The sequence below is a fragment of the Mesoplodon bidens genome (assembly GCF_964165515.1).
Source record: "Mesoplodon bidens genome assembly, chromosome: 19".
Taxonomy (NCBI): domain Eukaryota; kingdom Metazoa; phylum Chordata; class Mammalia; order Artiodactyla; family Ziphiidae; genus Mesoplodon; species Mesoplodon bidens.
In genome coordinates this window covers 47,206,511-47,223,103 of record NC_138179.1, presented here as the reverse complement: position 1 = coordinate 47,223,103, position 16,593 = coordinate 47,206,511, and the positions used below count along the sequence as shown (strand labels likewise).

Below are 16,593 nucleotides of genomic sequence, written 5' to 3'. Positions count from 1 at the left end.
GTATGATTTATACAATATTATATTGGTTTCAGATACACAGCATAGTGATTCAATATTTTTACAGATTGTACTCCGTTAAAAGTTACTACAAGATAATGGCTATAATTCCCTGTGCTATACAATATATCCTTGTTGCTTATCTATTTTATGCACAGTACTTTGTATGTCTTAATCCCATACCCCTAATTTGCCTCTTGAGACCCTTTGGTAACCACTAGTTTATTTTCTGTAAGTGATCAGTGATCTTTGATGTTCTCACTATAACTTGCTGAAGGCTTGGGTGATGGTTAGCATTTTTTAGCATTAAACTATTTTAAAATTAAGGTATATATAATACATTGTTTTCTCAGACATAATGGTATTGCATACTTAATAGACTAAAGTATAGAGTAAACATAACTTTCATATGCACTGGGAAACCAAAAAATTCGTGTGACTCACTTTATTGTAGTATTTACTTTTTTGCAGTGGTCTGGAACCAAACCCACAATATCTCCGAGGTGTGCCTCTGTCTGTACTTATTTAGGTCTTCTTTAATTCTTTTTAAAGCAACCTTTTGTAGTTTTCAGTGTTTTTTGTTAAGGATTTTTGAATCGATGTTCATGAGGTATGTAATCTGTAATTGTCTTTTCTTATAATCTGTTAGATTTTGTGATTAAGATCATGTTGCCCTCTTAAGATGTGTTGGGAAGTATGATTTTTATTTTCTTAAAGAATTTTTATAAGATTGGTGTTATTCTTAAATGTTTGCCAGACTTCACCAGTGAAATAGTCTGGCCCGGTACTTTACTTTGTGGGAAAAGTTTTGATAAATTCAGTTTCTTTAATAGAGATAGAGCTAGTTGAGATTTTCTGCTCAACTTTGTGTTTCATTAAGTTGTATTTTTCAAAGAATTTGTTTCATGTAAAATGTTAAATTTGTTGTAAAGTGGTTCGTATATCTTCCTATTTAGAAGAAGGCTTTAGTATCTGAAATGATGTCCCCTATTTCATTCCTTATATTGGTAATTTCCATCTGTTTTTCTTGATCAGCCTTGCTACTAGGTTTTTCAATTTTGCTACTTTTCAGAAATCCAGTGTTTGACTTTGTTGATTTTATCCATTTTGGATTTATTTTCTGCTTCACTCATTTTTACTCTTTACACTTCCTTTCCATTTACTTTCTTTGGATTTGGTTTGCTGTTTGTTTTTGAACTTCTTGAGATAGAAGTTTAGCTATTGATTTTGACCCTTCTGTTCTAATACTGCATTTAAGGTATACATTTATTTATAAGCATTGCTTTAGTTACATCCCATATGTTTCCCTAAGTCATTTTTTCATTATCATTCATGGCAAATATTTTTAAATTTCCATTGTGATTTATTTACTTTTTTTGACTCATGGGTTATTTAGAAGTGCATCACTTAATTTTCAAGCAGTAGGGGATTTTCTCAATTTTTAAAAATTATTCACTTGTTGGGCTTCCCTGGTGGCGCAGTGGTTGAGAGTCCGCCTGCCGATGCAGGGGACACGGGTTCGTGCCCCTATCCCGGAAGATCCCACATGCCGCGCAGCGGCTGGGCCCGCGAGCCATGGCCGCGGAGCCTGTGTGTCCGGAGCCTGTGCTCCGCAACGGGAGAGGCCACAGCAGTGAGAGGCCCGCGTACAGCAAAAAAAAAAAAAAAAAATTATTCACTTGTAATAATTTGTATTGTAGTCAGAGAATATACTCCCAAAGAGTTCAGTGCTTTGAAATTTATTGAGACTTGCTTTATAACCCAGCATATGGTCCATTTTGGTATATGTTTTGTGTATAGTTTGTGTATTCTCTTTTTATTTGGAAGAGTGTACTATACATATACTTGGTAAGTCTAGTTGGTTAATTATGTAGTTCAAATCTTCTATCAATATATCTTAAGTGAATTTTTTGTTTGCTTGATCTTGTAGCTATTGACAAATGTGTGTTAGTCTCCCACGTGATTATGGATTTGTCTGTATCATCTATTAGTCTTGGATATTTTTGCTTTATATATTTTTAAGCTTTGTTGTTGGGTCCATTGAGGTTTAGAATTAGGGTATCTTCTTGTTGGTATGACTTTTTAATTATTAAGAAATATCTTGCCTTGTCTACTTTGTCTGATATTGGCATAGCTATGCTAGCTTTTTTTTAATTGGTTTTTGTGTGGTATATCTTTTCTCATCATTTTATTTTATTTTATTTTATTTTATTTTTATTTATTTATTTTTTTGTGGTACACGGGCCTCTCACTGTTGTGGCCTCTCCCATTGTGGAGCACAGGCTCCGGACGCGCAGGCTCAGCGGCCATCGCTCACGGGCCTAGCCGCTCCACGGCATGTGGGATCTTCCCGGACCGGGGCATGAACCCGTGTCCCCTGCATCGGCAGGCGGACTCTCAACCACTGCACCACCAGGGAAGCCCTCATCATTTTATATTTAATCTTTCTGTGTCCATAAATAGTCTTTTAGTAGAGTATTTAACATAATAACAGATGTAATTTAAGTTTAAAGCTACCAACATACTATTTGTTTTATATTTTATCCACAGGTACTGTGCTTTTTCTCTCACTTCTTACCTTCTTTAGTTCAGTCAGATATTTTAATCATTCTTTTTCTCACCTCAGTTAGCTTTTAATGGCTGTCCTAGAAATTAGTACATGAATTTTGAGTTGTTGCCGTCTGGTGTAAATTATTACTTCTGCCACTTCCTGCACAATGTAGACATATCTTGGACACTTTAACTTCGTTGACCCCACTCCTCACTTTTCGGTCCTTCTCGTTATGCATTTAAAATCTCTCTATATTTTAAACTTCACAAGTTAGTAATGTTATATTTTTTTACAATTATTGTTCATTCATATTTGCCAATATACTTACTTTTCTATGGCTCTTCCTTTTTGCATTTCTATGTTTTTTTTCTAGTATTATTTTCCTTCTGTTGGAAGAACTCCCTTTTACTATTTCTTTTACTGAGAAATTCCTTGTTTTTGTTCTGAAATCACCTTTATTTCATTTTCATTTTTCAAAACATTTTAAACTGTGACTAGATTTCTTGATTGGCACCTCTTTTCTTTCAGAAATTTTAAGCAGTCATTCCATTGCCTTGTGCCATTCAGCATTTCTGTTGAAAGTTCTCTCTCAGTCTGTTGATTGCTGCTTCTTTCAGTGTGTTTATTTTTTTCCCTAGCTGCTTAAGGATGTGGCTTCATGTCTCATCAGTGTTAGGAAATTCTTGATTGTTGACACTTCAGATAACGTTTCTTGCTTATTTTTTCTTTCTTTTTTTCTGGGATTTCAATGATATGTATGTTAGAACCTTTCAAAGGATTCCATATGCCTCTCATACTCTTCTGTAGTTTTCAACCTTTAATTTCTCTGTGCTTTGGTTCGGAGATTCTCTGTTAACCTCTGTTCTTACTCACATTTGCTCTGTTCAGTCTGCTGCAGGTGCCAAGTACTGACACTTGGGAACTTTTGCTGTGCAGAGCAAGGATATAGGAGCAGTAATTGGCCCTTGTGGGAATACAGAGAGGGGCTTAATATTTGTTTTTGGTTAGGACGTACTAGCATGTTTATGTTATGACTGGAATGATTCAGTAGAGAGAAAAAAATTAAAGCTGCGAGAGAGAGAAAAGGAAGATGACTTTTAGATAAAAGTTCTTGAGGTGAGAGAGGACATAATCCAAAGCACAATCAGCAGGATTTTCCTTTGATAGGAGTGGGACATAAAGAGGTTAGTAGTATATCTGTATACTGGTGTACTCATGTATATTAGTAGTCTTGTGAGATGGAATTCTGGCTTGACCAATGGGAAATAGGCATCTATTCTTAAGTTCTGAACTCTTAGACTTTGGGTGTGTGTATTGAGCATATGGGAAGATTGTCCAAGAAATGGAGAGCCTGGTGGAAGGGTAAACTGTATTTATAGCTACCTAATTATTTTCTATTTCTGTGTACCCTCAGTGATGTCTACCTTTGTCTCTTAGGGTACTCAAAGTATTATAGTATATTTTTAAGAAACAACATAAATGTTTAATTAAATTATTTAAGTAAATGTTTCTCTCATGTAGTTAAAATTTCTGTACTATATATTTAAACAGAGTAGTTAATTCCTTATAGCACATTTAAAATTAATTCTTAATAGTATTTTGAATAGAAAACCAAGTTTTCTAACGTTTTCCCACATTTTCTTTTACAGTTTTGTGAATACTAGAATAGCACAACCATGTTTCGGAATAGTCTCAAGATGCTTCTTACTGGAGGGAAATCAAGTCGTAAGAACAGATCAAGTGGTGAGTGACTCTGCTACATTTATTCTGTGTGATGTTTTAGAAAAGAAAGTTCTCGTAGGGATCTGAATTAGTGCTACAACACTTTATATATTTATTAAATGGCTTATTTAATTTAGAAAAAAAGAAAGTGTACATTCCTATAGGCTGTCAGACTCTTTATTAAGAGGAACACTTGATGAACACTCATCAGGAATAGTCAGGTAAAGGAAGAATTTATGAAAGAAAAATATTTATTTCTAATATATGAGAGTATAATGGTTCTGTGAACTATGTATTAAAGACTTTCTACACCTAAATTTACTTTTGAATTAACATGTAAAATTATTTCAGTCCTAGATACTCTTTGGGGAATGAGACTAAAAATAATAGAAACTGTCCTCAAAGGGTTATACAGAAAGTGAAATATAAGTTGAACATTTTTCTAGTCATTAAAATAAAGATTTTTTTAAAATAACAAGAGTGTAATTCTTAGGCTTTTAAGGTAAAAACAAACCAAAGCTGTATAGATACTTTTTTGGGAGAAATGTTGAAGATTAATGTACTAAATGTTTGTTTTCTGCAAATGGGTTGTTGGTATTTATCATGTTCTTTTCTTTAATTGAAGTATAGTTGATTTACAATATTGTGTTTGTTTCAGGTGTGCATCATAGTGATTCAGTATTTTTGCAGATTATATTTCATTATAGGTTATTATAAGATAATGGGTATAATCCCCTGGGCTATACAGTATATCTTTGTTGCTATTATATCCTTTTAATCTTTTCAATTTCCTAATTTTTATGCATTTTACAAATTTTCATAAGTAGTATGTTCATTATCATTCTCTTCAAAATGTTTTTTAGCTCTCTTTGTGATCTCTTCTTGACCCATAGGTATTTAAAGTGTAATTGTTAATTTCCAAACAGTTGATGATTTCCTGGTTATCTTATTAACTTAGCTTAATTGTACTCTTATCAGAGAACCTATCCTGTATTTTATTCTTTTCATATTTATTGAGATTTCCCTTACAGCTCAGCATATGATCAGTTTAGTCTAATGTTCTAGATGCACCAAATAATGTGGATTCTGCAGTTATTAGGTGTAGTGTGGGTCAGTTTTTGTTAATGGTAGTCCTCAAACGTTTTATATCCTAACTTATTTTTTAAAAATTGTTTACTGAGAAAGGTGTGATTAAATCTCACACTATGATTGTAGAATTGTCTGTATTTGAAAGATATCTTATTAGATACATTGAAATTTAGATTTATTATATCTTCCTGGTGAATTAACTGTTTTACCATAACGAAATGTCCCTCTGTATTTTTTTTTTTTTTTTTTTTTTGCGGTACGTGGGCCTCTCACTGTTGTGGCCTCTCCCGTTGTGGAGCACAGGCTCCGGACGCGCAGGCTCAGTGGCCATGGCTCACGGGCGCAGCTGCTCCATGGTATGTGGGATCTTCCCAGACCAGGGCACGAACCCGTGTCCCCTGCACTGGCAGGCGGACTGTCAACCACTGCGCCACCAGGGAAGCCCTGTATTTTTTTTTTTTTTTGCTGTACGCGGGCCTCTCACTGCTGTGGCCCCTCCCGTTGCGGAGCACAGGCTCCGGACACACAGGCTCCGCGGCCATGGCTCGCGGGCCCAGCCGCTCCGCGGCATGTGGGATCCTCCGGGATAGGGGCACGAACCCGTGTCCCCTGCATCGGCAGGCGGACTCTCAACCACTGCGCCACCAGGGAAGCCCAAGCCCTGTATTTTTAATAATGCCTTTTGTTTGAAAGTTGACTTTGTCTAATGTTAGTATAGCTATACTAGCTTTCTTTTGATTAGTATTTATAAGGTATAATTTGTTCCATTCTTTTATTTTCAACATATATATATGGTTATACTGTTAATAGCACATAGTTGAATTTTCTTTTTTTATTCATTCAGACAAGTTTTTCTCTTAAGGGAGATGCTGGTTCATCTACAGTAATTCAACCAGTGATATATTTGGGTTTAAATATAACATATTGCTGTGTGTTTTGTGCTTGTCCTGACTGTTCTATGCTTTTTCTCTCTCCTTTATTGCTTTATTTTGGATTGATCAAAAGATTTTTTATATTCTATATCTCTCCTTATTGACTTGGAGATTATATACTCTTAAAATTCATTCAGTGGTTAGTTTAAAGATTAAAACATCAATCAAAGTTTGGTATCAATTGGTACTTTTACCCCCTTCCTGGACAATGGAAGAGCCTTAGAATCTTTTCACCTATATGTATTTAAACACCACAAGACATTATTATTGTTTTATGTAGTCACTGTTGTTTGGGTTTATTCACATATTTTACATTTTTATTGATATTCGTTCCCTCCTGCTTCCTTCACTTTCTAGATGGGATCACCAAATTTCTTTTTGTTTGTAGAACACCCTTTAAAATTTCCTTTAGTTGGGATCTTGATGTGGTGATTTTACTTTGCGTTTAGTTATCTGAAAGTGTCTTTATTTTGCCTTTATTTTTGTAGGATGTTTTTGCTGGGAGTGGAATTATAGGTTGGCAATTATTTTCTTTCAGCACTTTGAAATATTGTTCATTGTCTTCTGGCTTCTTGAATTATTTCTGGTGAAAAGTCAACTGTCAGTCTAATTGCTCCCTCTTTAAAGGCAATCTGTCATTTTTCTCTTTGTTTTTAGTTTTCTACATTTACATTGATGTGCCTAGGAGTGGTTTTCTTTTTAATCTGCCTTTGTTTCTCCTATTTATTTATGTTTGTAGGGTTTTTTGAACCTGTGGCTTGATGACTTTCATCAGTTTTGGAAAGCTATTACTCATTATCTCTTCAAATTTTATTTTTTTCCCCTTTTTCTCTTTCTCCTTTCTTTCGAGGATTCCAGTTATGCATTTGATAGACTACATGCATGTCATCTGTGTCTCTTACACTCTCTTTCTATCCTTTTGTCTCTATATGCTTTATGCTGGATATTTTCTTTTTATCTATCTTATAGTTCACTGATTCACTCTTCATTGGTATATAATCTGCTCTTAACCACATTCAGTTCTTAATTTTAGTTTTTGTATATTTCAGTTCTAGAACTTCCATTTGCTTAAAAAAATTTTTTTTTTAATTTGGAAATACTTTTTTTAATTAATTTTTTTTGGCTACGCCGTGTGGCTTGCGGGATCCTTGTTCCCCAAGCAGGGATTGAACCCAGGCCCTTGGCAGTGAAAGCACAGAGTTCTAACCACTGGACCTCCAGGGAATTCCCAAAATTTGGAAATAATTTTAAGCTTACTGAAAGGTTGCAGCAGTAGTACAAAGAACTCCATATACCCTTGCACAGATTCATGAACTTTTCACCACACTTGTTTCATCATTCTCTCTTTATAAGTACACACGCACAGTGTCTCCGTTTCTCCCCTACTTAACCCTTTCTCTCTCACTCACTTTTTTAAATCACTTGAGGGTGGGTTAAATACATCATGCCCCTTTACTCCTAAAATTTTCAATGGGTATTTCTTAAGGAAATTCTTTTTATACCACAGTCCAGTTATCAACCTCAAGCAGTTTAAGATTGATATAATACTTTTATCCAATGTACCATCTATTCTCCAAATTTTGTCAGTTTACCTAGTAATTTTTTAAAAAAGTATTTTCCCCCTTCCTTTCCAAGATCCAGTCTAGAATAAGGTATTATATTACTTGTTATGTCTTTTTACTCTCATTTAATTCAAAACAGTTTCTCAGCCTTTCTTGACATGTTTGAAGAATAACTAGAATGCTCCTAATTTTATATTTGTTCTGATTTTTTTTAATGATTAGATTCAGGGTATGTTTCTATGGTCTGAATGTTACATATGTTCTTTTCTTCTTGGGTTATCACAGCTGGAGGCACATAATGTCCATCTGTCGCTCATTAGTGATTTTGATGACCAAATCAGTGTACTGTCCAGTTCCTCTGCTATATAGATACTAATTTTCCCCTTTCAACTTAAAAACAGTCTGCAGGTAGACACCATTAGGTTTTTATTTTTTTCTGTTCTTTGTCAGTACTGTTCTCCATCTTGTCTCTTATCTTTTATAAATGTAGACCTACTATATTTATATCTATATTTTTCTAACTCTAAATGTGTCTGTTTCTGTTGGTTTTTACTAATATAATTTTATTTCCTCCTATGCCTCTTTTTTTTTTCATGAGCTTTTCATTTTGGGTTAATTTTAGTTTTACAGAAAAGTTGCAAAGATAGTACAGAGAATTCCTGTATATCCTTTACCTAATTTTCCCAACTGTTACATCTTATATTACCATGGTGCATTTTTCAAAACTAAGAAACCAACATTGGTATATTGCTATTAATTAAACTCCACACTTTTATTTGGATTTCATTAGCTTTTTCATTAAACTCCTCATTGTGTTCCAGAATTGAATCCAGAGAACTACAGTGCATTTAGGTATTGCATCTCCCCAGACATTAACTGGATTTAGCAGAAGACGAATAATAGTTGATGTCACCCCACTGGTCACTTTTTGAAAGACACACACACACACACACACACACAGAGTAACTCATACATGTCAGAGATCCAAGCTGCCTCCACATTTGACACTTAAAGAAATGGTTTATCCAAAATTTATTTTCTGGTCAAGAACTATGATTTCCTTAGACACCTACAGTTGTTCACTTTTGACACCAGCAGTAGGATTTTCTGTCACTTCACAACAACTAATCCATGTAAAATAACTAGTAGAAAACAGTAAAGCCATAGTAAGATGCAGATGCTGGGTAGACTTTTTGCCCTGAGTACCAGGTGAGTGATTTATTTCCACATACTACCCTTATTAGAGGTAGATGCCAAATTTGTGCTTTAGCAAAATTACAAATTATTGTATCCTAGACTTCTGAGTAACTACTGCTTTAGTAGCAATCATATTATTAAATCCATATATGTCAAGGTTCTACTGTATTATTAAAGCTTATTATTTTGATTTACTAGGTATTTAATTATGTCAATAATGATTTCGGGGGGTCTTATTCTAGTGTGTATTCTTCTCCATGGCTTTTCATGTAAAACGTTTATAATTTAGAGTAATTGTAAATTAGAGTAGTTATAAAAATAGTGATTTGTATTCTACATGGCAAGAATTTATAGAGAAGCAGTATTTTTTTCCAAATGTTCTCTAAGACAAGTATTCCAAAGCAAGAATAAATTTGATATTAAAAGAAAGAGTGTGTTTATGGGATGATATCATTAATGTTTTCATCGTTACAGTTTTTTTCTTTAATCATTAATGAATAATTGGGTGGGTACTTTATTCTTTATATTAACTTTTGGCTCATGGCTTATTTTTAAAATTAGTAAGGTAAGTTTTCTCATGGCATAATCATTTGTTTTGTTTTGTTTTAGGGAACCAATTTAGTTTTTAGTTTGAAAAGCACTTGTAATAAAGGAAATTGACTGTTCTAATTTGTCCTTTAAATAATTGATCTCAACTCTTGTGTGGGGCACTAGATAAATATTTAACAGAAATAGATTTTATATCAAGTAATAACAAATGAATTTTCTCAGGCAAAGTTTTCCCTCTAAGGATATGTGAATATCAGCTTTGAATTTTATAGCTTAATTCAGTTTTATGATGTGAAAATTGTTTCTGATGTACGTAGGACTTGGAACTCTTGTTTTGTGAAACGACAACTGTGTGGCTCTTTTGAATTATGAGTTATAAAGAAATAATGTGTGTTTTTATGTTTTCTAAAAATTAAATGTTTATTTATATTTTTCTTAACTGTTGTTTTTATTATTTAAAATCATGCAAGTAATTAGTAGCAGTTCCAATATGTTTCTTTGATGTAACTAATGCCACTATTTGGTATCATTGTATCATTGTTTTGGTAAACCATCATTCAGGTATGAGGGGGGCAAAATACTGTCAATTTCAGATATTCAAGAACTCAGAAAGTATAGTACCCTTAATATAACAGCCATTGGGAGAAAAAAAATACCTTGAGGCTGTCTCCTAGCAAAATAAAAAATAAATGTGAGGAAAAAAGGAGACGCAGAAAGAAAAGTGAGCAAAATAAGTAAAACTTATAGTTAAATATAAATAATTCCTGATTGTATACTACAACAGTAGAATTTGTTCCAGGAATGCAAAGACGTTTCTATATCAGAAAATCAATGTAAGTTTTTTACTTAGAAAAAAAATTTAAAACCACATTATCATATCATTGTATTCTGAAAAAGCATTTTATAAATCTGAGCAGCCATTAAAAACATTAAAATAGAAAAAGGATACTTTAAATGTAATAAAGAGTATTCACCAAATCCAACAGCCAGCATCATTCTAAACAAAGAAATGGATCAGCCATTTTCATTAAAACAGAAACATGATAGAGATTTCTCCTATTACCACTCTTTTTCAAAATTGTTTAGAAGGTTCTAGTATACAATAAAGACAAGAAAATAAAGTGACTAATATAAATATTGGCAAAGACAAGACAGTGTCATTTTTATTTTTAAGTGAGGTAAAACCCCCAGAGAATCCAGTAAATATTTACTAGAAATAATAATGTAATTTGGCAAGGTGGTTAGCATTTTTGGCCCTACCAATATTTCCTGATTAGAAATGTAAATGAGAAAAAAATTACATTCACAGTGATAACAACCATCAAATTCTCAGGAATAGATTTGACAGGAAAACTTATTGAAGCGTGTAAGACTTGGACAAATGGAAAGACATATCATGCTTCTGGATTTACACATAAATTTGTTTCAGTTCCATTCAGGAAACAGCAGGTTCATTTTCATTTGGGTAAAATAACTTTAAAATTCTATGGAAGAATAAATGAAAATAAGTATGAAAAGGAATAATTGATTTTGGTCAGGGTATGACTTAACAAGACATTAAAACTAGCTATAGGGCTTCCCTGGTGGCGCAGTGGTTGAGAGTCCGCCTGCCAATGCAGGGAACACAGGTTCGTGCCCCGGTCCGGGAAGATCCCACATGCCGCGGAGCGGCTAGGCCCATGAGCCATGGCCTCTGAGCCTGCGCATCCGGAGCCTGTGCTCCGCAACGGGAGAGGCCACAACAGTGAGAGGCCCGCGTACCGCAAAAACAAAAAAAAAACAACAAAAAAAATAAAACTAGCTATGAATACTTGGTTACATAGGCACATAGGCTAGACATATGTCTAGGAAAGAGAGCAAAGAAAACCATGGCATTACTGAGGCAAGAGCATTATTGCCACTTCATTTTGTGGCGCTGTCCAACACATTGTAGGACACAAATGCCATTATGACCAAAAGATACATTCTAAATTTGGGAACAGCCAGAGGCTGCCTTTGATTTAGACTTAAACTAGGGATAGAATGGAGGTGTTAGAGCTTATGTTTTCTGGCATCATTATATTACCTTTAATGCTTGGGGCACTGATTCTTCTGTGATGTTTTGTGATTTGTTCATGGTGGATCATTTCTGATGTGTTTTCTAAGTTTGTTTATAAGCTCATCTCAGGCAGGAATTGTTTTCTGTGAGGATCCTGTGCTGTTAGTTATTGTAATGGTCTCTTGCTAGGCACTGCACTGGTATCAACCACGGACTGATTTTTTTAAAGTTTTTTATTGTGGTAAATATATATAACATAAAGTTCACTATTTTAACCATTTTTAATTGTACAATTTTTTGGCATTCACCATGTTATGCAGCCACCACCACTATTTCCCCAAATTTTTCATTACTCCAAGCACAAACTCTGTACCCATTAGGCAGTAACTCCCCATTTCCTCTTCTCCCCAGCCCCAGTAACCTCGAATCTTTCTGTCTCTGTGAATTTGCCTTTTCTAGATACTTCACGTAAGTGTAATCATACTATTTTGTCCTTTTGTATGTAGCTTATTTCACCTAGCATAATGTTTTCAAGGTTCATTCCTGTTGTAGCATGTATCAGAAATTCATTCCTTTTTATGACTGAATACTATTCCTTTGTATGTCTATGCCACATTTTGTTTATCCATTCATCTGTTGATAGACACTGGGTTATTTCCATTTGAATAATGCTGCTCTGAGCATTGTCATACAAGTATCTGTTTGAGTCTCTGTTTTCAGTTTTTTTGGGGAATATATCTAGGAGTGGAATTGCTGGTCATATGGGGAAATGTACAGGGTTTTGTGTGAACATGTACTTTCATTTCTTTGGGGTGAATGTCCAGGGGTACCGTTGCCAGGACATATTTTAGTTGCATGTTTAGTTTTTAAAGAAAGTGCCATCTCTTTCAGAGTGCCTAATACCATTTTATATTCACACCAGCAGTGTGTAAGTAATCCAGTTTCTCCTCATCCTTGCCAGCATTTGGTGTTGTCACTATTTTAATTTTAATTATTTTGATAAGTGTGTATTTGTATCTCATTGTGGTTTAATTTTCAATTCCCTAGTGGCTAAATGATACTGATCACCTTTTCCTGTGCTTTTTTGCCTTCTGTATGTCTTCTTTGGTGAAACATCTCTTCATGTCTTTTGGCTGTCTTCTAATTGGGCTGTGTGTGTGTGTTTGTGTGTTTGTGTGTGTATTAAGTTTTGAGAGCTCTTTATATATTCTAGCCTTTGTCAGATATGTTGTTTGCCAGTATTTTCTCCCAGCCTATTGATTGTCTTTCTATCCCCTTAGCAGGGTCTTTTCTAAAGTTTTTAATATTTATGAAGTCCAGTTTATTGTTTTACTTTTATAGATCATGATTTGGTTTCTGTCAACAGATGTTTATTCATTAATCACTAAGTACTGGGTAGTAGTGTACTGGTTGCTTGATATTTGAGTTTGAGTTAATTTCTCTTTAACCACTTCATGGGCAAAAATCAGTCCATCTGTGAAACTACGGCACTTTGTTAGAAGCATTTGTTATTGGCGTTCCCTCCGCCCTCCTCACCACCACCAACTGGGCGTTGAAATTAATTAAAATCTTCATTGCTGTCTGAATAGTGAATGTTCATAATAAAATGTTCAAAGAAATATGTACAATAGCATTCACGTAAATATATTTTGCTATAAAAATATCTTTTTCCTTCCAGGGACAGTAAGTTTTATTTCATCAATAAACCATGAAATTACAGCTTAAACTTTTCAAGGGTTTTTACCTTTTCCGTACCCTGTTCTAACAAATTTGGTTAGAAAACATACTCCTGTTTAATATGAGGAAAGGATTTTACTTATTTAATTGTAGAGCTATAGCATCTTTTGTAATAAAACCCAAACCTGTCATATTTTTATTGACTGCTCTTTCCCTTTCTGTTCTCTGCCCATCTGTTTGCCCAATTTGTGTTTGTCCGTTGAGATATTTACTCTTTATGAAATTCGTTTGTCCTTGCCAATTAAGATAGGCTATCATAGAACTTGAGGGGAAAGGTCAGAGGAAGTGACAGAGTGTGGCTGTGTTAAAAAGAAGGATTCTTATTCGGTGGGGGGCTGTGAAAATGAACATGACGAGAGTGAAAAAAGTGATGAGAGCCTTGAAATTGCATTTTGAAACATATCTGATTTGACTGGTTTTATTTATATTTCAGGTGTTTGTAGTGGTTTAGCAATTAAACTAAGAGCACTTCTCATCAGATAGACACATACACTTGCACTCATGTTTTCACCTCTATTTCCAGTTTTATTTTTATCCGATTTATTCAGAGTTGTTTGAGTTTTGCTAACTTCACAAGATGAATTGTCATGGTTTCATCTTTTACGGTGCTTCATGTATCATATAAATTATTGATTCCTTGAAAGTTTAGTGGAACTCAGACATAAAAATGGCTAGCCTGAGCTTTTTGGGGGTTTTTTAGGTAGTTTTTTGACAGTATTTTCTATTTTGTTTTCATCAGTGTAATTAGGTTTCCTTTAGGCAATTTGGATAATTTATTATTTTCCTAGAAAATGTCCATTTCATTGAGATTGTAGAATTTATTTGTATAAAGTTATAAATATTGTGTTCATTTGAGTTTAATTCAGTTTCTCCTAATATTGAATGTTTTTATATTTTCTGTCTCTTAGCTTTGAGGCTTATGTATTTTATTAGCTTTTTCAAAAGATCCAACTCTTGATTTTACTAATTTTATTTTTATTTTCCTTCTCATTTACATTATGAATTTTCTATGATATAGCTTATGCTGTATTCCATAAATTTTGATATATAGTATTCTCAATATTAACTTTTTACATAGTATGATTTTACTGGAACATAGTCACACCCATTCGTGATAGAGACTGTACAGCCCACACTCCTGAAATACTTATGATTTGACCCTGTGAGAAAAAGTTTGTCAACTTTTGCTTTAAAACATTGAGGGTTTTGTTTTTTGGTTTTGGGGGTTTTTTTGGCTGTGTTTTGATCAGATCTTGTAACTATCTAATGGATGCTAGAAAACAAAATGTATTTTCTTTTTATAGGGCAGAGTTTGCTATATTTATTAAGTAAACTTTACTGCTTTTTTTAACTACTGTATGTTAATGTTTTGCTTAGTTGAGCTTCTGATACTTTGGCCTTAAATCTATCTAGATTTTGTATTTAAGGTGTATCTCTTGTTGTAAATATGTAGTTTTGTCTTGTTGAATCCAATCTGATTTTCTATTTTTAAGTGATATATTCAGTCCATTTACATTGACTATATAACTATTGATGTGATTTGGTTTAAGTTTTTCATCTTGCTCTTTGTTTCTTTTGCATTCATGTGTTCCTCATTCTATTTTTTCCCCTGTTCCCTGTCTTTTTTAGAATTTATGAAATATTTTAAATTCTGTTTTCTTGGCCTTTTAGCTATACTTTCTTGGATTTTTTAAAAAAGAGATTGTGCAAAGGATTACCATATGCATCTTTAACTTTTTATGGTTTAACTTCAAATTTTATTCTACTACTCTGTGAGCACTGTAAGGACTTTAGGATATTTAATTCTATTTATGTCCCACTTTTTGTTGTCCTGTATTTTACTTCCACTGTAGTATTGATATATATCCCACAATACATTTGTTACTTTAAGTAGTCATTAGTCTTTAAGATGCTTTTTAAATGTCTTAAAAAAATTAACCCATATATTTCCTTCTTCTAGTATTCTTCATTCCTTCTTATAAAATGGTGTTTTATCTGGAATAATTTTTTTTCACCCTGCAGAACTTCCTTTGCATTTCTTGAGGTGTAGGTCACTGGCAGTGAATTACCTCAGCTTTCATTTTCTCATAATGTTTTAATTTTACCTTTATTTTTGAAGGATATTTTCCCTGGGTATAAAATCTTAGATTGGCAGTTCTTTTCTTTCAACGCTTTAAAGATGTTATTCTGTTATTTTTTCTTTCTGATAAGAAGTTGGCAATCGTTCTCATTGTTTTTGCCTTTGAATGAAATGTGATTTATTTATTTATTTTATTTAGTATGGCTGCTTAAAAAATTTCTTTGTCTTGGCTGTTAGCATTTGGCTATGATATACCTAGGTGTATGCTTTTTTTTTTTCTGTTATATTGTTTGGATTTTGGTGAGCTTCTTTAGTCTAAGAGCTGATGTCTTTCATCAGTTGTGGAAAACCTTAGTCATTATTTCTTCAGGCATTTCTTCTATCCTTTTTTCATCTGTGTTTTGGAACTTTAGTTTGTACGTTAGATTGTTTGATATTACCTAATGCATCTCAAACTGTACTTTTTCTTTGTTTTTTTGGTAATTTTCCCCCTTTGGTTAATTTATGTTGGCCTGTCTTCAGGTTTATTAATACTTTTCTGCTGAGTCCAGTCAGCTTTTAAGCCCAGTCAATTAATTCTTAATTTAGATAGTGTTTTTCAGTTATAGAATGTTCATTTGGTTCTTTTAAAGATAGTTCATTTCTCTGTTGAAATTTTTAATCTTTTCATCTGTTTTTTCTGTTTTTAACCTCCTTTTTTTTACTTTTACATAATAGCTAAAAATAATAGTTTAATAGCTGATGTGTCTGCTAAGTCCTGCATTTAGGTCAGATGTGTATCTGCTTCTATTAATTCTTTTGCTGCTTCACACATCTCATCATTTTTCTGTTGTTTATCAGACATTGTGTTTAAAAGATCTGTAGAGGCTAGAGTAAATAATATTTTTCCCTTGATGAAATAAAATTCATATTTTAAGGCAGGACAAGAAAAAATAAACATAAAATTCCCTCTCTGTGTTTGTTTGGGCCTTCTCCCTCACTAATGTGCAGTGTGCATCTGCATTACACATTAACCAGAGCTCCTCAAAGGTGGGAGTGCCTGCTCAACTGTAAAGGTAAATTTTTTTTTCTTCCTTCTGACACTAGCAATGTAATTTTTTAAAAGAATAGTGTTCCTTCCCAGCTCTGTAGGGGTCATG

The 16,593-nt window shown here is 33.6% G+C and overlaps 1 protein-coding gene across 4 annotated transcripts in view; it reads left to right on the top strand.

Annotated features, from left to right (window-relative positions):
- The window catches only part of TANC2 (tetratricopeptide repeat, ankyrin repeat and coiled-coil containing 2), a 356,371-nt gene that overhangs the window by 35,781 nt on the left and 303,997 nt on the right, over positions 1-16,593 (top strand). For all 4 annotated transcript variants that reach the window (XM_081218265.1, XM_081218264.1, XM_081218263.1 and 1 more), the window contains exon 2: positions 4,198-4,291. In XM_081218265.1, coding sequence (XP_081074391.1) covers positions 4,225-4,291 — 67 coding nt within the window. In that variant the 5' untranslated portion in view covers positions 4,198-4,224. The remainder of the gene's footprint in view (positions 1-4,197; positions 4,292-16,593) is intronic.